This window comes from Haliotis asinina, chromosome 14 (genome assembly GCF_037392515.1).
Source record: "Haliotis asinina isolate JCU_RB_2024 chromosome 14, JCU_Hal_asi_v2, whole genome shotgun sequence".
Lineage (NCBI taxonomy): Eukaryota > Metazoa > Mollusca > Gastropoda > Lepetellida > Haliotidae > Haliotis > Haliotis asinina.
In genome coordinates, this window is record NC_090293.1 from 2,828,382 (window position 1) to 2,845,052 (window position 16,671).

The 16,671-nt window shown below is 41.0% G+C and overlaps 1 protein-coding gene across 2 annotated transcripts in view; it reads left to right on the forward strand.

The window, feature by feature from the left end:
- Nucleotides 1-16,335, forward strand: part of LOC137262298 (protein rtoA-like) — a 34,177-nt gene extending 17,842 nt beyond the window's left edge. Inside the window, exons 2-6 of one of the 2 annotated variants that reach the window (XR_010954908.1) lie at nucleotides 10,916-11,251; nucleotides 11,613-12,260; nucleotides 12,504-12,611; nucleotides 12,875-13,442; nucleotides 13,679-16,335. Coding sequence is in view for 1 of the 2 variants with exons in the window: in XM_067800115.1 (XP_067656216.1) it covers nucleotides 10,916-11,251; nucleotides 11,613-12,260; nucleotides 12,504-12,611; nucleotides 12,875-12,993 (1,211 nt within the window). In the remaining variant the exon portion in view is untranslated. Of the gene's footprint in view, nucleotides 1-10,915; nucleotides 11,252-11,612; nucleotides 12,261-12,503; nucleotides 12,612-12,874 lie in introns of both variants that reach the window. The other variant, XM_067800115.1, reaches the window with a different exon arrangement.
- The last annotated feature ends 336 nt before the right edge of the window (nucleotides 16,336-16,671 follow it).

A 16,671-nucleotide genomic window follows, 5' to 3' on the forward strand; every position in this document is an offset into this window, starting at 1 on the left:
TGGCTCTGGTGGTGATGCCAAAGTGGGGGGTCCTGCGGACAGCCCGGTGGTTGGTACTACGTGGGAGACGTTTATATCAACATTAACAACCAAGTTTTGATCGGCTGTGGCGATGATTATTTCATTGTTGTAGCCTGTAATTTTATTGATTCTCAGGCGCATGTCACTAAGAGCCAGGCACCCGTGGCGAGCCACCTCCTCGTGGTGGGTGCTGGGTAACGCTAAGTGCTCGCCAAGCCCCCGTTGTGGACCTGGGGGCATATTTGGTCCACCAATCTGTTAGCCGTGGGTTGCGGCCCTGTGTCGGTGGAGGAGGGGATCCTGGTGGTTGAGGGTAACAGGGGCCTGCAACCGTGTTTCTGTTGCTCAACACGCCACTTTGGCCCTAACTTCACCTAGACGGGAAGTTGAATAGGCCCAATTCAATCAATCGGCTGTTCACGCCAAGCCCTGTGCATGGTGAATACTTTTGCACGTATTACTTTGATTATATGATCTTGGCTTTTTTGGCTTTCAATGTACATTTTTTTGTGTACTAATTTGCCTAGAGTCCCATGCCAGAAGGCGGTGGCTCATGGGTCAATCTGGCAATATTAACCTCTCAATTCTGTGTTTCATCAGATATGTGTCGAGGGCGAACCAGCCTGGCATTTGTTCTGTTTGATTCAACAGCTTTTCACGTTTTTATTGGCTGGAGTATAACATCCCTGTAGCCCTGGTGGAACAGACTGGTTTCCGCTGTAACACCGTCCTCGTTGACACTCCATGGTGGGTGGGGAGCAGGGTTGTCGAACACTTTTCCTACATTATGGCTACCTCCATTCCTTCTCGTTCACCGAAGAATAAACGCCGGTATGTTGAATCTTCGTCATCTGATGAAGGCTCATCTGACTTAGTTGACTCGTGGCCGAGATTTATTGTCATCTCATCTGCTGATGAAAACCCTCTCAAGCTGAACCCCTTTGCTATTTCCAAGGGCATTCACGGTGTCTGTGGAGAAGTTAAGGATGTAACGCGACTTCGAAATGGCTCTCTGTTAGTGGAATGTGCGCGTACGCAACAATCGGACAATCTGTTGAAATTAAAACAGTTTGTGAATACACCCGTTGTTGCCTCTGTACACAGAACTCTGAATTCCTGTAGAGGCATTGTCAGAGATAGGGCTCATTGTCTTTCTGACATGACTGAGGAGGACATTGTTACTAAGCTTCACAATCAAGGGGTCATCGCTGTAAAGCGATTTTCCAAAAAGAAAGACGATGGCACAACAATCAAGCTCAATACGTATTTGTTCACGTTTTCACATTCCGTCCTTCCAAAATCTGTAAAAGCTGGCTATTTCAACATTGGGGTGGAGGTGTATGTACCGTCTCCTCTCCGATGTTTCAAATGTCAGAAATTTGGTCATGGGGCCAAGTTCTGCCGCAACAGCTCGGTATGTTCCCGTTGTGGTAGTGCACACGAACTTTCTGAGTGTACGAATGGCATTAAGTGTGCTAACTGTGATGGAGACCACTTAGCCTCACCTAAATCCTGTCCTTTTTATGAACGTGAGACAAAAATTCAACATATCAAACACACTAACAATATCTCGTATTCTTCTGCAAGAAAGTTGGTACCCCTTCCTACCACTTCATCAAATTTATACTCAAATGCAGTCTCTTCTCGAGCTCTTGTTTCCAGACCTCCCATGACATCAAAATCATGTCAAACATCCTTATCTTGGGTCAATCAACAAGTCATAATCAGTGACACTATTCAGACTTCTCAGGTTCTGATTGACGTATCTACATCAACTTCTCAGACAGAGGCTGTAGCATCACTGCCGTCGGTAGATTTATCTTCAGCAGCACAATGTATCGCAGAGGAGAGATCACAGAGTCAGAGTAAATCTTCAAAAAAATGGCAAAAAGGAAAAGAAACAATCCAAAAGGACCAGAACCATCCAGCATTTGGAGGTGCCTTCCTCAGAGTCTTCCCCTATCACGGTTCACAACCAATTTGAACCTTTAGAGATGGAGGTCAATCCGTCACTCCCAGTTAGTGGAGCTAGACCCCACTCCAAATCACGAACTCCAATTGAACCTCCATGAGCCGCTCATCTAACATCATCCAGTGGAATTGTAGAGGACTAAGGAACAATTTCAATGATTTACAGTTACTGATACAGGACTTCAAACTATCGGCATTTTGCTTGCAAGAAACCTATTTTAGAGACACTGACCTTATGGATATAAGGCAATATGATTCTTATAATTATTTTTCTCCTCCAGGACCTAGAGCTACAGGGGGTTCTTCAATTTTGGTGAGGCAGGGTGTTATACATAGCCCTGTCCCCCTGAATACACCACTTCAAGCTGTTGCTGTCAGGCTGACTTTGAATATTGTTTTCACTTTGTGCTCAATTTATGTATCACCGTCTTTTACTCTACAGCAAACAGATATTCAGGCTCTTTATCACCAGCTCCCTAAGCCATGTATCATTATGGGTGACTTTAACGGCCATAATCCACTTTGGGGTAGTTCTGATACAAACAGAAATGGGAGGATATTAGAAGACTTGATGTTCTTTCAAACAATGAACTATGTCTATTCAACAATAATTCGAAAACGTACTTACATCCTGGTACAGGTACATATTCTTCTCTTGATTTGTCACTCACTGATGCAGATCTCTTAAATGAATTCGAATGGTCAGTTCACAATGATCTGTGTGGCAGTGATCATTTTCCGACCATTCTTCAGGCAATAGCTCCAGGTGATATCCCTCCATCGTCAAGATGGAACTTCAGTAAAGCTAACTGGCCTTTGTTCAAACTACTTTGCAAGGACAAATTAATTCCTGATCGTTTTATTGATGTTCCTGATTCAGTCCAATTATTCTCTGATGAGCTCAACAAAATAGCCGATGAATGTATTCCTAAGTCCTCTATAAATCCACACATACGTAAACCATGGTTTACTAATGAATGTAAACAAGCTAGGAAAGCACGGGAAAATGCTGAACATTATTTCCGCCGCCACCCAATGGTGCATCATTTAAATAAATATAAAGTGTTAAATGCTAAAGCAAGGCGCACACTTAAGCAAAACAAACGCCAGTCTTGGCAAAAATATGTTTCGAAAATAAATTCGCGAACGCCTATGTCCAAGGTATGGAACATGATCCAGAGAATAAAAGGTAAAGGTACTAAATCAACCATACATCATCTCAAAACTGGGGATCAGTTGTTAACAGATAAATCTGATATTGCAAACAAACTGGGATAAACTCTCGCTAAACACTCTTCCTCGTCTAATTATGTTCCCAAATTTCAAAAATATCAAAAACAGCAGGAAAAGAACAAAATCAATTTTCATTCAGATAATGGGGAAGATTATAATGAAATATTTTCTATTCATGAGCTTCAAACTGCTCTTGAACAATCTCACGATACTGCTACAGGAGCTGATAATATTCATTATCAACTCCTGAAACACTTACCTGAATCCTGTTTAGAGACACTATTGAATATTTTTGATGATATTTGGACATCTCGTAAGTTTCCTCCATCCTGGCGTAATGCCATTATTGTACCCATACCTAAACCAGGCCGTGACCATACAGATCCCTCTAATTATAGGCCTATTTCCTTGACTAGCTGCGTTTGCAAAACCATGGAACGTATGGTCAATAACCGACTAACTTGGTACTTAGAGTCAAATAATTTAATCACAAATATACAATGTGGTTTTCGTAAAAATCGCAGTACCATAGATCATTTAATTCGATTGGAATCATTCGTTAAGAACGCCATCATTAACAAGCAGCATGCAGTATCAGTCTTTTTTTATTTAGAAAAAGCTTATGCTACGACATGGAAGCATGGCATTTTAAAAGATTTACATGATTTTGGTTTACGGGGTCGTTTGCCTCAGTTTATATCCGAGTTTTTAACTGACAGACAATTTCAGGTACGCGTGGGTTCTACCCTGTCTGATCATTATACTCAGGACCAGGGCGTCCCACAAGGCAGTATTTTGTCTGTCACACTCTTTAGTATTAAAATTAACAGTCTATCAAAGGTTTTGAATGATTCAATTGATGGATCACTCTTTGTGGATGATTTTAATATTTCTGGTCGTGGAAAAAATATGCATACTATTGAACGACAACTGCAGTTATGTTTAAATAAAATAGGTAAATGGTGTCTCGAAAACGGCTTTAAATTTTCTAAATCCAAAACGAATTGTATACATTTCTGCCGCAAATACAAACCACATAAAGACCCTGAAATATTTCTAAATGACACTCCCATCAAAGTTGTAAAGGAGGCAAAGTTCTTGGGTATAATTTTTGACTCCCATTTAACTTTTCTTCCACACATTAAATACCTAAAAAATAAATACTTGAAGGCACTAGATCTATTAAAAGTTATTTCCAGTTCCAAGTGGGGAGGGGATCAATCTACCCTCCTACACCTGTATCGATCACAGGTTCGCTCGAAACTTGATTACGGCTCCATTGTGTACGGTGGAGCCTGCAAAAGCAACCTAAAAATATTAGATTCAGTCCATCAAGGTCTAAAACTCTGTCTTGGCTCCTTTCGAACTTCACCTGTTGACAGCCTGTATGTCGAGGCTGATGAACCATCTCTTGAGCAGCGACGTATAAAATTAGCTTTACAGTATATAACAAAACTGCATTCGAATAAGTCAAATCCTGCATATAACTGTGTCTTCAATCCTCTGTATGAGGATTTATACAATAAGAAATCTTCTCTTGTTCCGCCTCTTAGTTTAAGAATGAAACCACTTATTTTTGCTACCGGCATTGAGCTGGAAAATATAGCTCCTTCCCGTCTTCTTTCTTCTCCTCCTTGGCAGTTGGTTAGGCCACAAGTTGACCTAACATTAACTACATTTAAAAAACCAGACACTAATGAATTACAATACAAGCATGTCTTGCTTGACTGTGTCGAATATTCCATCACAAGGGATACCTATTTCAAATCACGAACAATGAAGGATCTTTTTAATAACATAAGTTCTCATTTAATCATTCAATTTTTAAAAGAATTAGATTTGTTAAATGACTTGTGAATAGATAAATATTATAGTACTGGAAGTTTAAATTCGTAACTGTGCTTGTTAGTGGCTGTATCCTCGAGGGGGGTTAAAGTACTGTAAAATTATTGTCCTCCTGAGAGGGTACGTAAGTCCACAAACATTCAAAGTCAATTCAACCTGTCCATATTTTTAATCGTAGAATATGTGTCTTTTTAATATATGGCTAGATTTCCTAAATTGCTAACAACTGAAGGGATGATGTAAATCCAGCTAGGGTCCATGCAGGTCCCCATGGTCCCTAGTATGGTGATCTACCTTCAGATGATGGTGATATATAGCCCGTATTTTATGTTGTATTGTCCAAATAGTGATATTAGTTTTAACTTTCTACACTAGTTTTGAATGATAACTGTGATATTCTAGTTATTTTACTGTCCTTTGACGACAGCTTTTTATAGTATATGCACATTTCATTTCAATATCAAACATGTTCTCGTCACGATATGGCTGGAATATTGCCGATGTGACGTTAACTCACTCACTCACTCACTCACTCACTCACTCACTCACTCACTCACTCACTCACTCACTCACTCACTCACTCACTCACTCACTCACTCACTCACTCACTCACTCACTCACTCACTCACTCACTCACTAAGAGCCATGTACAATCCCACACCGAACACGTAGTCGCCTTTTGACCTAGCATATTGTAACATGTCCTGGTATCGTTTAATAGCACTAGGGAGATGTACCGGTGATGCGATAACATCCTCAATATTAGCCACGAACTGTTTCTGTGCATCGTAAGCGGTTCCATGACCTATGACACTGGAGCGCGTCTGCGTTTGTGCACCCAGAATAGTCCACACGTACGCTCTAATCGAATTATTTAAATGGATAATGCCAGCACGAGTGTATCCTTTCGATATATCCAGCATAAATATTTTCCAACCATCATTCAAACTGGGAGGCTGCCCCACTTTTTGGACGGTGAAAGCAACATCTCCTTTAAAATTCGTACGATCATCCCTCCATTCATTACTCGACAAAGCAAAGTCCTACCGAAGTAGACCTCGTTTCAGTAAATCATCACTGACCTCTTTTACTGTTCTCGCACCGGAAAAGACATCAATAGACCCTGCAATGGCAACGTGCCCCCCATTGCTATGTGTATCAATTCTGGAGTATGGGTACACATCCATGAATCGGGTTTTGAAATACGAACCATCCGCATCAACCAAGATTTTCATTTGTGTGTAGTCGGAGGCATTTATGTTTCTTTGATAACGTACTTTGGGTTTATACATATTTATTATTGTATATGATTAATATTATAATATGTACATTACTCTTCCAGATATAACGAACGTTGAGACCATTCAACTTATACACGCCATTGATAACACGTCTGGCCAACTCGAAATGGCACTATGCGATATACCTACTACCCACAATGGACAAACATCAACAAAAATACTAATAAGATATTCATTAATGGGGACAAACGCTTAATACCCGATGGATACTCCAGCGTGTGTTCTCTCAACGATGAAATTTGCAAACCCTTAGGAGCTGAACTTAAAATAAATGACTCAAACGGGACAGTGGTGTTAGACAACAAAAATATGAAAAACACACTGAGACTCGTTGGCGAAGATACTAGGGCTCGCAACAAGTGATATAACCCTCAGTCTGTCGTCAGTGGTTCGAATGTACCAGAGCTAATTCCATACCACGAGTTATGTGTTCATCTAGACCAGCTTAGCACAACGAATAACATACAAAATGAACGTCCTTCCACGTTGTTGAGAGCTGTCCCGGTTAGAACAGAAAAATACAAGGAGGGTCTCACCAAGTCATTTTCATCGTGTCAGTATAAAAAATTGATAAATGGTAACATTCCCGAATTAAAAATATCAATGTTAGATACAAAAAACAATACTGTAAATACCTAAGCGTAACACTACATATACAAAATTGCTAGTAACGTAGGTGATACTAGAGGGCTTGATGACATAGGAATAGATGGTAAAATATACGCTTTTAAGCGTATTAGGATCTGTCAGCAACACACGATATGACATAGTTCTCAACAATGCGGATGAATGGAGAATACACCCATCATTCGATGGTACATTGTTTGATGTAGAAGACTTTGATAGGCCAATAGATATTTATCAAAACATACCCTACCATCTAATACGCAGTAGCTCCAATCAACTAGGATGCCATTTTAATGATTCACACTAAACCCAATTACCATCGTCTTTATTTTCTGGGTTTATAGCTTATAAAACCACACACAACACTAATTATAGAAGTATATGTCGCAAAGAGTCCCACCGATCCAATAGAATTTTTATATGGAATTTCAATAATTTGGTATAAAAACACCTGAGAATAAACGTTGTCGAATCATAATAATACAAGGCTATAACCATCAATAAGCCTCGATGGGGTTCATATTATGGATAGAACAGATATTTTAATCAATAGAATTTACATATGCAATAATTTAAACTTTATAGGCTTAAATATAATATATCAGTCAAAAGTTAACTGACTTATTTATTAAAAACTAATTTATACACTGTATTATAGACAAATAGAATGGGTCTGTATCCAGCCGTAGATGAAGAAGGAAATATCAAGGGAAGTGCAGAATAGAGCATTAAACTACATAGACGGTGCTGTTATCACCTTAATGGCAACTAGCATGGGATTAGGAGCAGTAGAAGTTGGACTGTTGACAACAGTCGTAGCTGCACCGTTGGTGTTAGGACTTGAATTAGCAGCCTTAGTAACAGGAACATTTGGGTCGGCGTTTAAATTTGTTACTCGCAAATTGAATCATAATACAAAGAAACACGATGAAATTGAATTCAACAATTAAACACGATAGAAGATCATGTTTCAGACGCACTCAATGACAGTAAAATCTCTGAAGATGAGTTTCGTTTGATCCTAAGCGAACTAGAAAAATACAGCAAAATGAAAGAAGAGATTCAATTGAAAATTCATAAAACATCATCTATAAGTGAGGATGAGAAAAAAGTATATAAAACAAGGGATACAACAAGCCCAACAGGCATTTATTATCAAACCCAATGACATAACAGAAGATACACATTAAACTGTTTTGCTGAAGTCAATATAGGGCGTTCTGCAGACAGCCAACTACAAGTCACCCAACCATCCCGCTACATTTAAACTGTAATTATTTTATAGGCATTCCATGACGACCAACACAGACCGCTTGTGAAAAAGCAATGAGACTCAGTACTTGCCTTTTCAACTCGTACACTGTAGTCATGTTACAGTGTATGTCACTGGTGCGGACTTTATCGATCGCATACATTGTGCTCAGCCAGCTGAGCACTTTATCAATCGTGTACATTTAAACATTTGGGTCACCACCATATATTGAAAGGACCCAAGGTCACCTTATGTGAACAAACCCAGCCTTATGTGAACGCAGACCGTTTGTGAAGAAGAGAGTCTAGATCATGTTATTGATATTAATTAGCTTAGATATTTGATCTGAGTTAGAAGCCCCATTACTTATACTAATCACCGTACAATATGGTCATGTACAAAATATCACTTTCTCATAAAATGTTATCACTTCCTTGCTTTCATTATCCCCGTTCTGTCAAAAATCAATTTTCTCGATAAGAAACACATGTATCCTCAGTTACTAGAGACACCATTTTGTTCATCTCACTGTCCTTCAAATTGGGCTAAAGAGTTATTATCCCGTCCGAGGGCTGAATTATTATACACACAGTTTCCTATTCACGTAGTGTTTCAAAATTACAGAAAGTGTCCTTTACTTTACTTTAATGCGAAATAGGATAATTACGAAGTTACACGTGAGAGGCATCTTGGAATTGTCTCACGATACAAACTGTCCACGTGAGGAGTAAACGGGGTCATCACGACGTCGAGGGCATTGCTAGCTTAATATATCAGTAAAGTAGATTTATACAATCAAGAGAGTTTACGAACAGTTTCTTGTTCGTGGTAATCTGTGAATAGTAAGAAAGGTACACATTTCTTACAAGGGTTACATTTCAAATGATACCAAAATGTCTTCTATGCGGAAAAAACGAAATATGACCTTCGTTTCCCTTTCCCCATGAACCCACCACTTATCCCTTCCACTTATTTCAATCCCAACAACAGTTACTAATCCCCGCATCCCCACTACTTATCCCCGCATCCTAACAACTAATCCCCGAATCCCCACTACTTATCCCCGCATCCCCACCAACCTACCAGCAATCCCCGAACACCCATCACTTATCCCACATTCCCACCACTAATCCCTACCACCTCCTATCCCTGATAAACCACTAGTTATCCATCCATCCATCACCATCCCAAAACATATCCCTGCATTTCCACCCCTTATCCCTGCATCCCTACATCTTAACGCCGCATCCCCAACACCTATTCCCACCACTTTTCATTTATCCCTGCATCCCCACCACTTATCCCCATCACCCTACCACTTATCCCATCACTCCACCACTTATCTCCATCACAGCACCACTTATAGCCACCACTCCACCACTTATTCAGCATCCCCACCACTTATCCAGCATCCCCACCACTTATCCCCGCATCCCCACCACTCATCCCCCAAATCCTAAAACTTAAACCATCACCCAACCATTTATCCTGCATCCCCACCCATCGTACACGCATCCCCATTACTCAGCTCATCCAATACACTTATCCCCGTCACGAAACCACTTATCTCCAACACCCAAGCACTTATTTCCGCATCCACACCACTTATCTTGTCATCCCCAGCACTTATCCTCCCTACGACTTATCCCCCCATCGACTATATTTATCAGCATCATGATATCACTTATCCCCACCACCCAATCATTTATCCCCGCATTCAGACCACTGATCCTGGCATCCCCACCATTAATTCCCGCACCCCACTACTTATCTACACCACCCAACCACTTATTCCCACCGCCCTACCACTTATCCCAGCATCACCACCAGTTATCCCGCATCCTCACCACCTATCTCGCATCCCGGCATGAATCCCCGCATCCCCACCACTATCCCCACCATCCTACCACTTATCCCGACCTCTTATCCCATCATGCCACCACTTATTCCTGCATCAACACTACTTATCCACACAACCCTACCACTTATTCCCAGCACCTTACTACTTATCCCAGCATCCCCACCATTTATCCCGCATCCCACCCTTTATCTTCACCACCGTACCACTTATCCCAACTACAGTACCGTAAATCCACCCTACCATTTATCAACGCATTCAAACCACTTATCCACCCGTTCCAGCTGCCCATCCCCACCACTCTACCACCTATCCCCGCATCGTTATTAGTTATCCCCACCACCCTTCCACATATCCCTGCATCTCCACCCCGCCACCCCGCGTCCCTAACACTTATCCCAAGCACCCTACCATTTATCCCCATGTCCCGACCACTTATCCGCACCACTCAAACGCTTATCCACACATCTCAACCTTTTATTATCACCGCCCTACCACTTATCGACACATCCCCACCAATTACCCTCACCACCCTACCACTAATCCCCACGTCCCCACCACTCATCCCTACCACCCTACCACTTATCCACAAATCCCCACCACTTATCCTCACCATCTCACCACTTATCCACAAGAGAGAGAGGGAGAGAGAGAGTGAGAGATGAGAGAGAAACATTCATGAGCAAAAGGTCACAATATTTGTTATACGCAAAGTCCGAAACCTTGTAGCTCTGCCTTATGTACACTGACCAGCCTATGTCCTTCAAAGAACGTTACACTGAAAGTAGTTTTGTTGCTTATCAACAGGATCTGTCAGCATAACAAGCCTCCGACTAATCAGTTCACAGACGGACCAGTATACCCTCGAGTGTGACAGTGACGTCAGCACTTCCGGCGGACGTGTTATCTGGTGGTTTAGAAACGGAAGTAAAATCCTTAAGACAGAAGAGCAACCCATGTCATCCTGTAGTGTGACAACGTACAATGTCAACAACATCATCGATGGTAAGATCAGTTTCAACTGTACATCAACGAGTCACATTGTGACGTTCAGACTTAGTTCCGGTGCTGACGATGGTTCTGTGTGGTGGTGTGAGGATACGGCAGAGGGTCAGTCACGTACCAGCAGCCCCTTGAGACTTGGTGAGTACAGAATCCAAGGAATACACATGTTTAAAATGTATCTGTCTGTGGAACAGCACATACTTATTGTTAATCTGTCAATGGGACAAAGTGTGTATCTATCGATAGTACTACAAAGTGCGTATCTGTCTCTAGACGTACTCGTGAAGCATGTGGGGATGCACGTTTGACTACACATGGTACGTTGTAATTGTATGTAGAAATAGACAACATCAGTGACATATGCCATTTTATCTGTCAAGTTTAGTGTGTTTCTCTACCATTTTCTACTCTTTTTCTTGAAGTTCCGCATGTTCAATGAAGAAACAAAATGTGAATTGTGAGATTAGACGCCTTTCAGTCATTTGTCTCGTCTGTACAGTTTTAACTGGAAGTACAACCATATCATCATCTGGTGGAAACAGATCATGGACAGGCAGAACATCAACTGGAGCTGATGTCACTGGCACTTCAACAGGAAGTACAACAATCTCATCATCTAGTAGAAAAACCTTACCGACGGGCAGCACATCAAGTGGAGTTGATGTCATTGGTACCTCAATAGGAAGTACAACAATTGTATCATCTACTGGAAACAGAGCATCGACAGACAGAACATCAACTGGATCTGATGTCATTGGCACATCAACAGGAAGTACAACCATCGCATCATCTACTGGAGAGAGGTCATCGACAGGCAGAACATCAACTGGAGCTGATGTCACTGGCACTTCAACAGGAAGTACAACAATCTCATCATCTAGTAGAAAAACCTTACCGACGGGCAGCACATCAAGTGGAATTGATGTCACTGGTACCTCAACAGGAAGTACAACCATCGCATCATCTACTGGAAACAGATCATCGACAGACAGAACATCAACTGGATCTGATGTCACTGGCACTTCAACAGGAAGTACAACCATCCCATCATCTACTGGAGACAGGTCATCGACAGGCAGAACATCAACTGGAGCTGATGTCACTGGCACTTCAACAGGAAGTACAACCATCGCACCATCTACTGAAAGTTTGTAAAGTTTCATTTCATTACTTTTCCCCAAATTTGTAATATATTTATCGTATTGCATTACCACAAAGGGAACTTTCTATAATGTTTAAATGGTATATGAAAAGAACTAAACGTTGTATTGATTCATCTCTAGAGTGGGATAATAACTCTTTAGCCCAGCTTGATCTGAAGAAGAGTGAGAAGAAAGTATAATCAAATCATGTCACTATTAACTGAGGGCATACGCGTTTCTTATTCAAGACTCCAGTGACCTTGTCTACTCTATTGTTGGCTCGGTGTGTGGAATTGTCGTTGCTGCAGTAGCCGTCGCCATAGTCGTATATGTCTGCAGGAAGCGAGGACAGGGAGGTAGGAGGTTCAGACATTATCACATTTAACATTTGTCCTGGCAGCATTGAAGATGGTTAACAGCATAGTGGGTCATCTGCTACGTCGAACATCTGGGTGTTATTACCTGTTTAAATATGTGTACACTTGTGATAGGGCTGTCCTGTGGTCAAAAATAAAAGCATTTTTGTCTGAGTACTCAATGAGAGGTGTCACAGATAATAGATATAGACTTGTTTGAAAGACCCAAGATTTTACTAGTGTATTAAATATGATTGTTTCAGAAATGGAGGACGACTTGCCAATGAGTTCAAGCGAAGAGACCCCTCCTGAACATTCACCAAGTATTGAAAACACTCACGAGGGGAGGTCAAATAGTTTTCAGAACAGGATATACAATTAACCGAGCAGCTTTCAAACTTATAATTTTCACTATCATCCTCCTCCAGTTCAATACACTTTACCCATCTGTTCTGCAAGATGGCAATGACCTGGAAATAGATTTGTCCCTAAACCAAGCTTTTGTTGTAGTCTTGAGTTCATCATCATTGGTAAATCTTCTTCCAAGCAAGTGAGACTTCAAATTTGAAAAGAGGTTATAATCACTGGGTGCCAGGTCAGGACTGTACTCGTGGATTCTGTTTGCCCTCTAGTGCGAGGACATGAACGGCAGCTCTGTACCTAGTTTTAGAATTCTCCATGATATTTGTACTGTATATGGCATATCTCAGGTGGAGCAGTTGAGGCATCTCATGAATGATCAATGTATGCAATTGTACTAGAGGCATAGCTGTTTCATAACTTTGGGTAGTGAGTTCTGAAAACGTCTTGACGTCCCCTTACATGTAAAAGGTGAGGCATTTGCTTTGATTCTACACATGAATACAAACATTCTTTGGCACTGATGCAGTCATTTTCTTCGATAATAAAATACCATTGAATTAAGTAAATGTTAGACCACACACTCCAGAATCCCATGGTAGACAAGCAAAGTGACAAACAAAGTAATCCGAAATGTGGCACCACGTTGCCAGAATTACAGGATGTATGATTCTCCGTATTTGTAGAAACATTTTACTTGATTTCAGATGTGTATACAAAGGGAACAAAGACACGAGCTACATGGACAGAGGTTTCAGATTGTTGTAAAACTGTACGTGTGACAGTGAATACTGACCGTCAATTAGTCAATATGCATATACCTATGCATAATGCTATGTTAGTAGGGTCGTCTAAGGCCCCACAATTAGGTCTGAGAGTATAACAAACTAAGAGTATAACAGTACCGTTATAAAGTTTTGATAAAAAAAGAACTAATCTTAAATTGTTTAACATGGATGTTCACGAAGTGACCATAAACAACGAACAAGGTTGACTTACACATACGTGTCCCACACTGTCTAGTTGCCAAGGTTTTCTGTCATTCTGCCTACATCTCATTCTGCCTACAGACATCATAAAAGTGTAGGCAGAATGAGAAAATCAGGCAACCCCTAATTTGGAAATGGACTTGCCCATGACAACAACATAACACGAGCCTGATTGGTTTTTGATGAGAGCGTTGTGCTGGACCATATAGAAAGCTTTACTAAAGTCAATTAATATGGTCATGGTGTGTCGTCTTTCTACCTGCTCCACTTTAACGTCATGATCCAAATGTAACATATGGTCTAAAGTTTGTCGCTTTGGCGTACAGCCACTCTGGTCCTCCTTGATTAGTTTTTTAGTGAGGATTTGGTGTTTAAGCCAATTGTTTTACATGTACACGAGCTGGGTTTGAGTGGCATCAATTGAAGGGAGTCGTGGTCGTTGTTAGGTTTCACTGTTTTGAGGATTGGCCCCCACCCTGGCTGTTTTCCAAGATGTGGGTATGTTAAATGACGTCCAGATATGCTTGAAGAGATTAAGTGTGAGATTTTGTATGTTAGGTGGGAACTTGTTTGATACTGTGTTTGTGATGTTATCTGGACCTGATGTTATCCAGTTATTGCTGCCCTGATAATTTGTTTAGGTTTCTTTCTTAGGTTTGTAGCCAAAAATAATTAGGATCTGTTCCTTTTAGACTGTTTAAGTTACAGATACCTAAACTCAAGAAACGTTGTAGGTAATTTAGATGCACAATATTATTTAGAGAGAAACCAGTCTGTACGCTGGTGTAACTGTTAGGTAAGAAATCGGTAAGCAACAAAATCATATGAATGTCCACATAACAGAAATTAATCAAGCAGTCTGCTTATCATAACAACTTAAACAAAAAACCGAAGACACATAAAGGCACAAAAAAGCAAGCTTTTCCATTTTTTTTCTTGTGGAAAGATAGTGTCAATTATTATCTATCGCTTTTTCATTCTGCCTACACAGTTGTGACCAACAGACCATGATTTGTGTTGTCTTTAGCCGTAGGCAGAATGAGAGAAGACCGTTGCCAACCCATTGGGGTAAACGTGTCATACCGCACCAGCGATGGGATTAGGTCAAGTCGACCTATGATGTGTGTAAGTCAGTGTAAGTCGAGCCAGATGTTCCAGATGTGTGTGTGTCTGTGTGTCTCTGTGTGTGTGTCTCTGTGTGTCCGTAAACATGTCAGCTGAAATAGACAGAAACGTTCAAAGTGAATGTTTACCAAAGCGTGCAGCCATCATGGATCTGTGTGCACTCCTGTGGATGGAACTCCTACCCGCTAACTTGTTCAACTGTCCGCAACCCAGTGCAGTATGGCCCCTGCTTGTCCAGAATATTCTGGAATTTCCATATTATATTAGTATTGTATACTGATGAACTTGGAAAACGCATGGATGATCTTTAAAGATATTAATACAAAAAACATACCAACTGAAAATGAGTTATCCAACGTTTGAAATGCTTCAAGAAAGACAAGGTTTTGACTTATTGTCCGAATGCAAATCCACTCCATGTTTTCGGAAGCACGCAGCGTCGATAAAACACATCTTCTCCTCATTATGTTGATAATGCAATGTGATATTGTGAAAAAGGAAATGCACGTGCATTACAAAAGGCGTCATGCATTTAATGCAAAGGAGTCAATGGCAGAGCAGTCATTTGAAACAATACCACGACTGACAGTAGAAGACTGCTCGAAGCAGCGACTTCACAGACAGCTGCTGCCAGGCGTCACCATGTCCAACAGTCAACCATCAGCCGCCTTGTCAGCAGACATCAGCAAACAGGAAGTGTTGCACATTGACCCAGACCAGATGAACTTCCGGTGCCGACGGCTAGAGAAGACTGATAGGTTCGAGTGGCGCAGGCCAGAGATCGCTCAACTTACCACTGCATCCGATTGTATGCCCTCTGCATAACAGAACTTGTACGCGTATATGTTACTGTCAGATTGTGAAATCAGTCATTTCATTAAATTTACAACTGTTTGTTCGGCACTCGCTGTGTCCAGAGCAGCCACACCTGACAAACCCCTGTCCATATAGATGAGTGTACACATTTCATGAAATGACTGAAGTATATTGATTGTAGTTACACGAAAAGAAGCGTAATGCTAACCCTCTTAGTCATTTCACGAAATGACTGATTTCACAATCTGAGTGTACAACGTATATGCCGATTTATAGATATGTAATTTCTTGAAAGCTGTTTCAAAGTCATTTAGAAGTTGGTGGAATCAAGGTAAACATGCTTTATAGTTCAACACTTCACCTCACCTGAAGAAGAGACTAGGAGCTGTCTCGAAACGTTGTGAGCTTGTATAATAAAGAAGTTGAACCATAAAGCATATGTGATTTCTTGACATAAAACATTCAGTGAGTCACACTGGTTGTTGCGAAACTCTCTGTTCCCCTGATCTATGCGTATAGCTCTCTGACTCTCGAGCTTGTTTTGTTTCTCTATATTTTCCTTGGCTGACAGCATACATAGCCTTAGTATTAGCGTCATCCCTTCTATGGACACATTAGAAGGAGCAGCCTGTTGAGCAAATACATTCATTGAACTTTACCATTAGCCTCCTGATAAATATGGCTGCCTTTGTATCACTTACGGGCTGCCCTGTGTAACAACACATAAATCAAGAATACCATTTCATCCAGACGGGGTGCGGTGGGTAGCC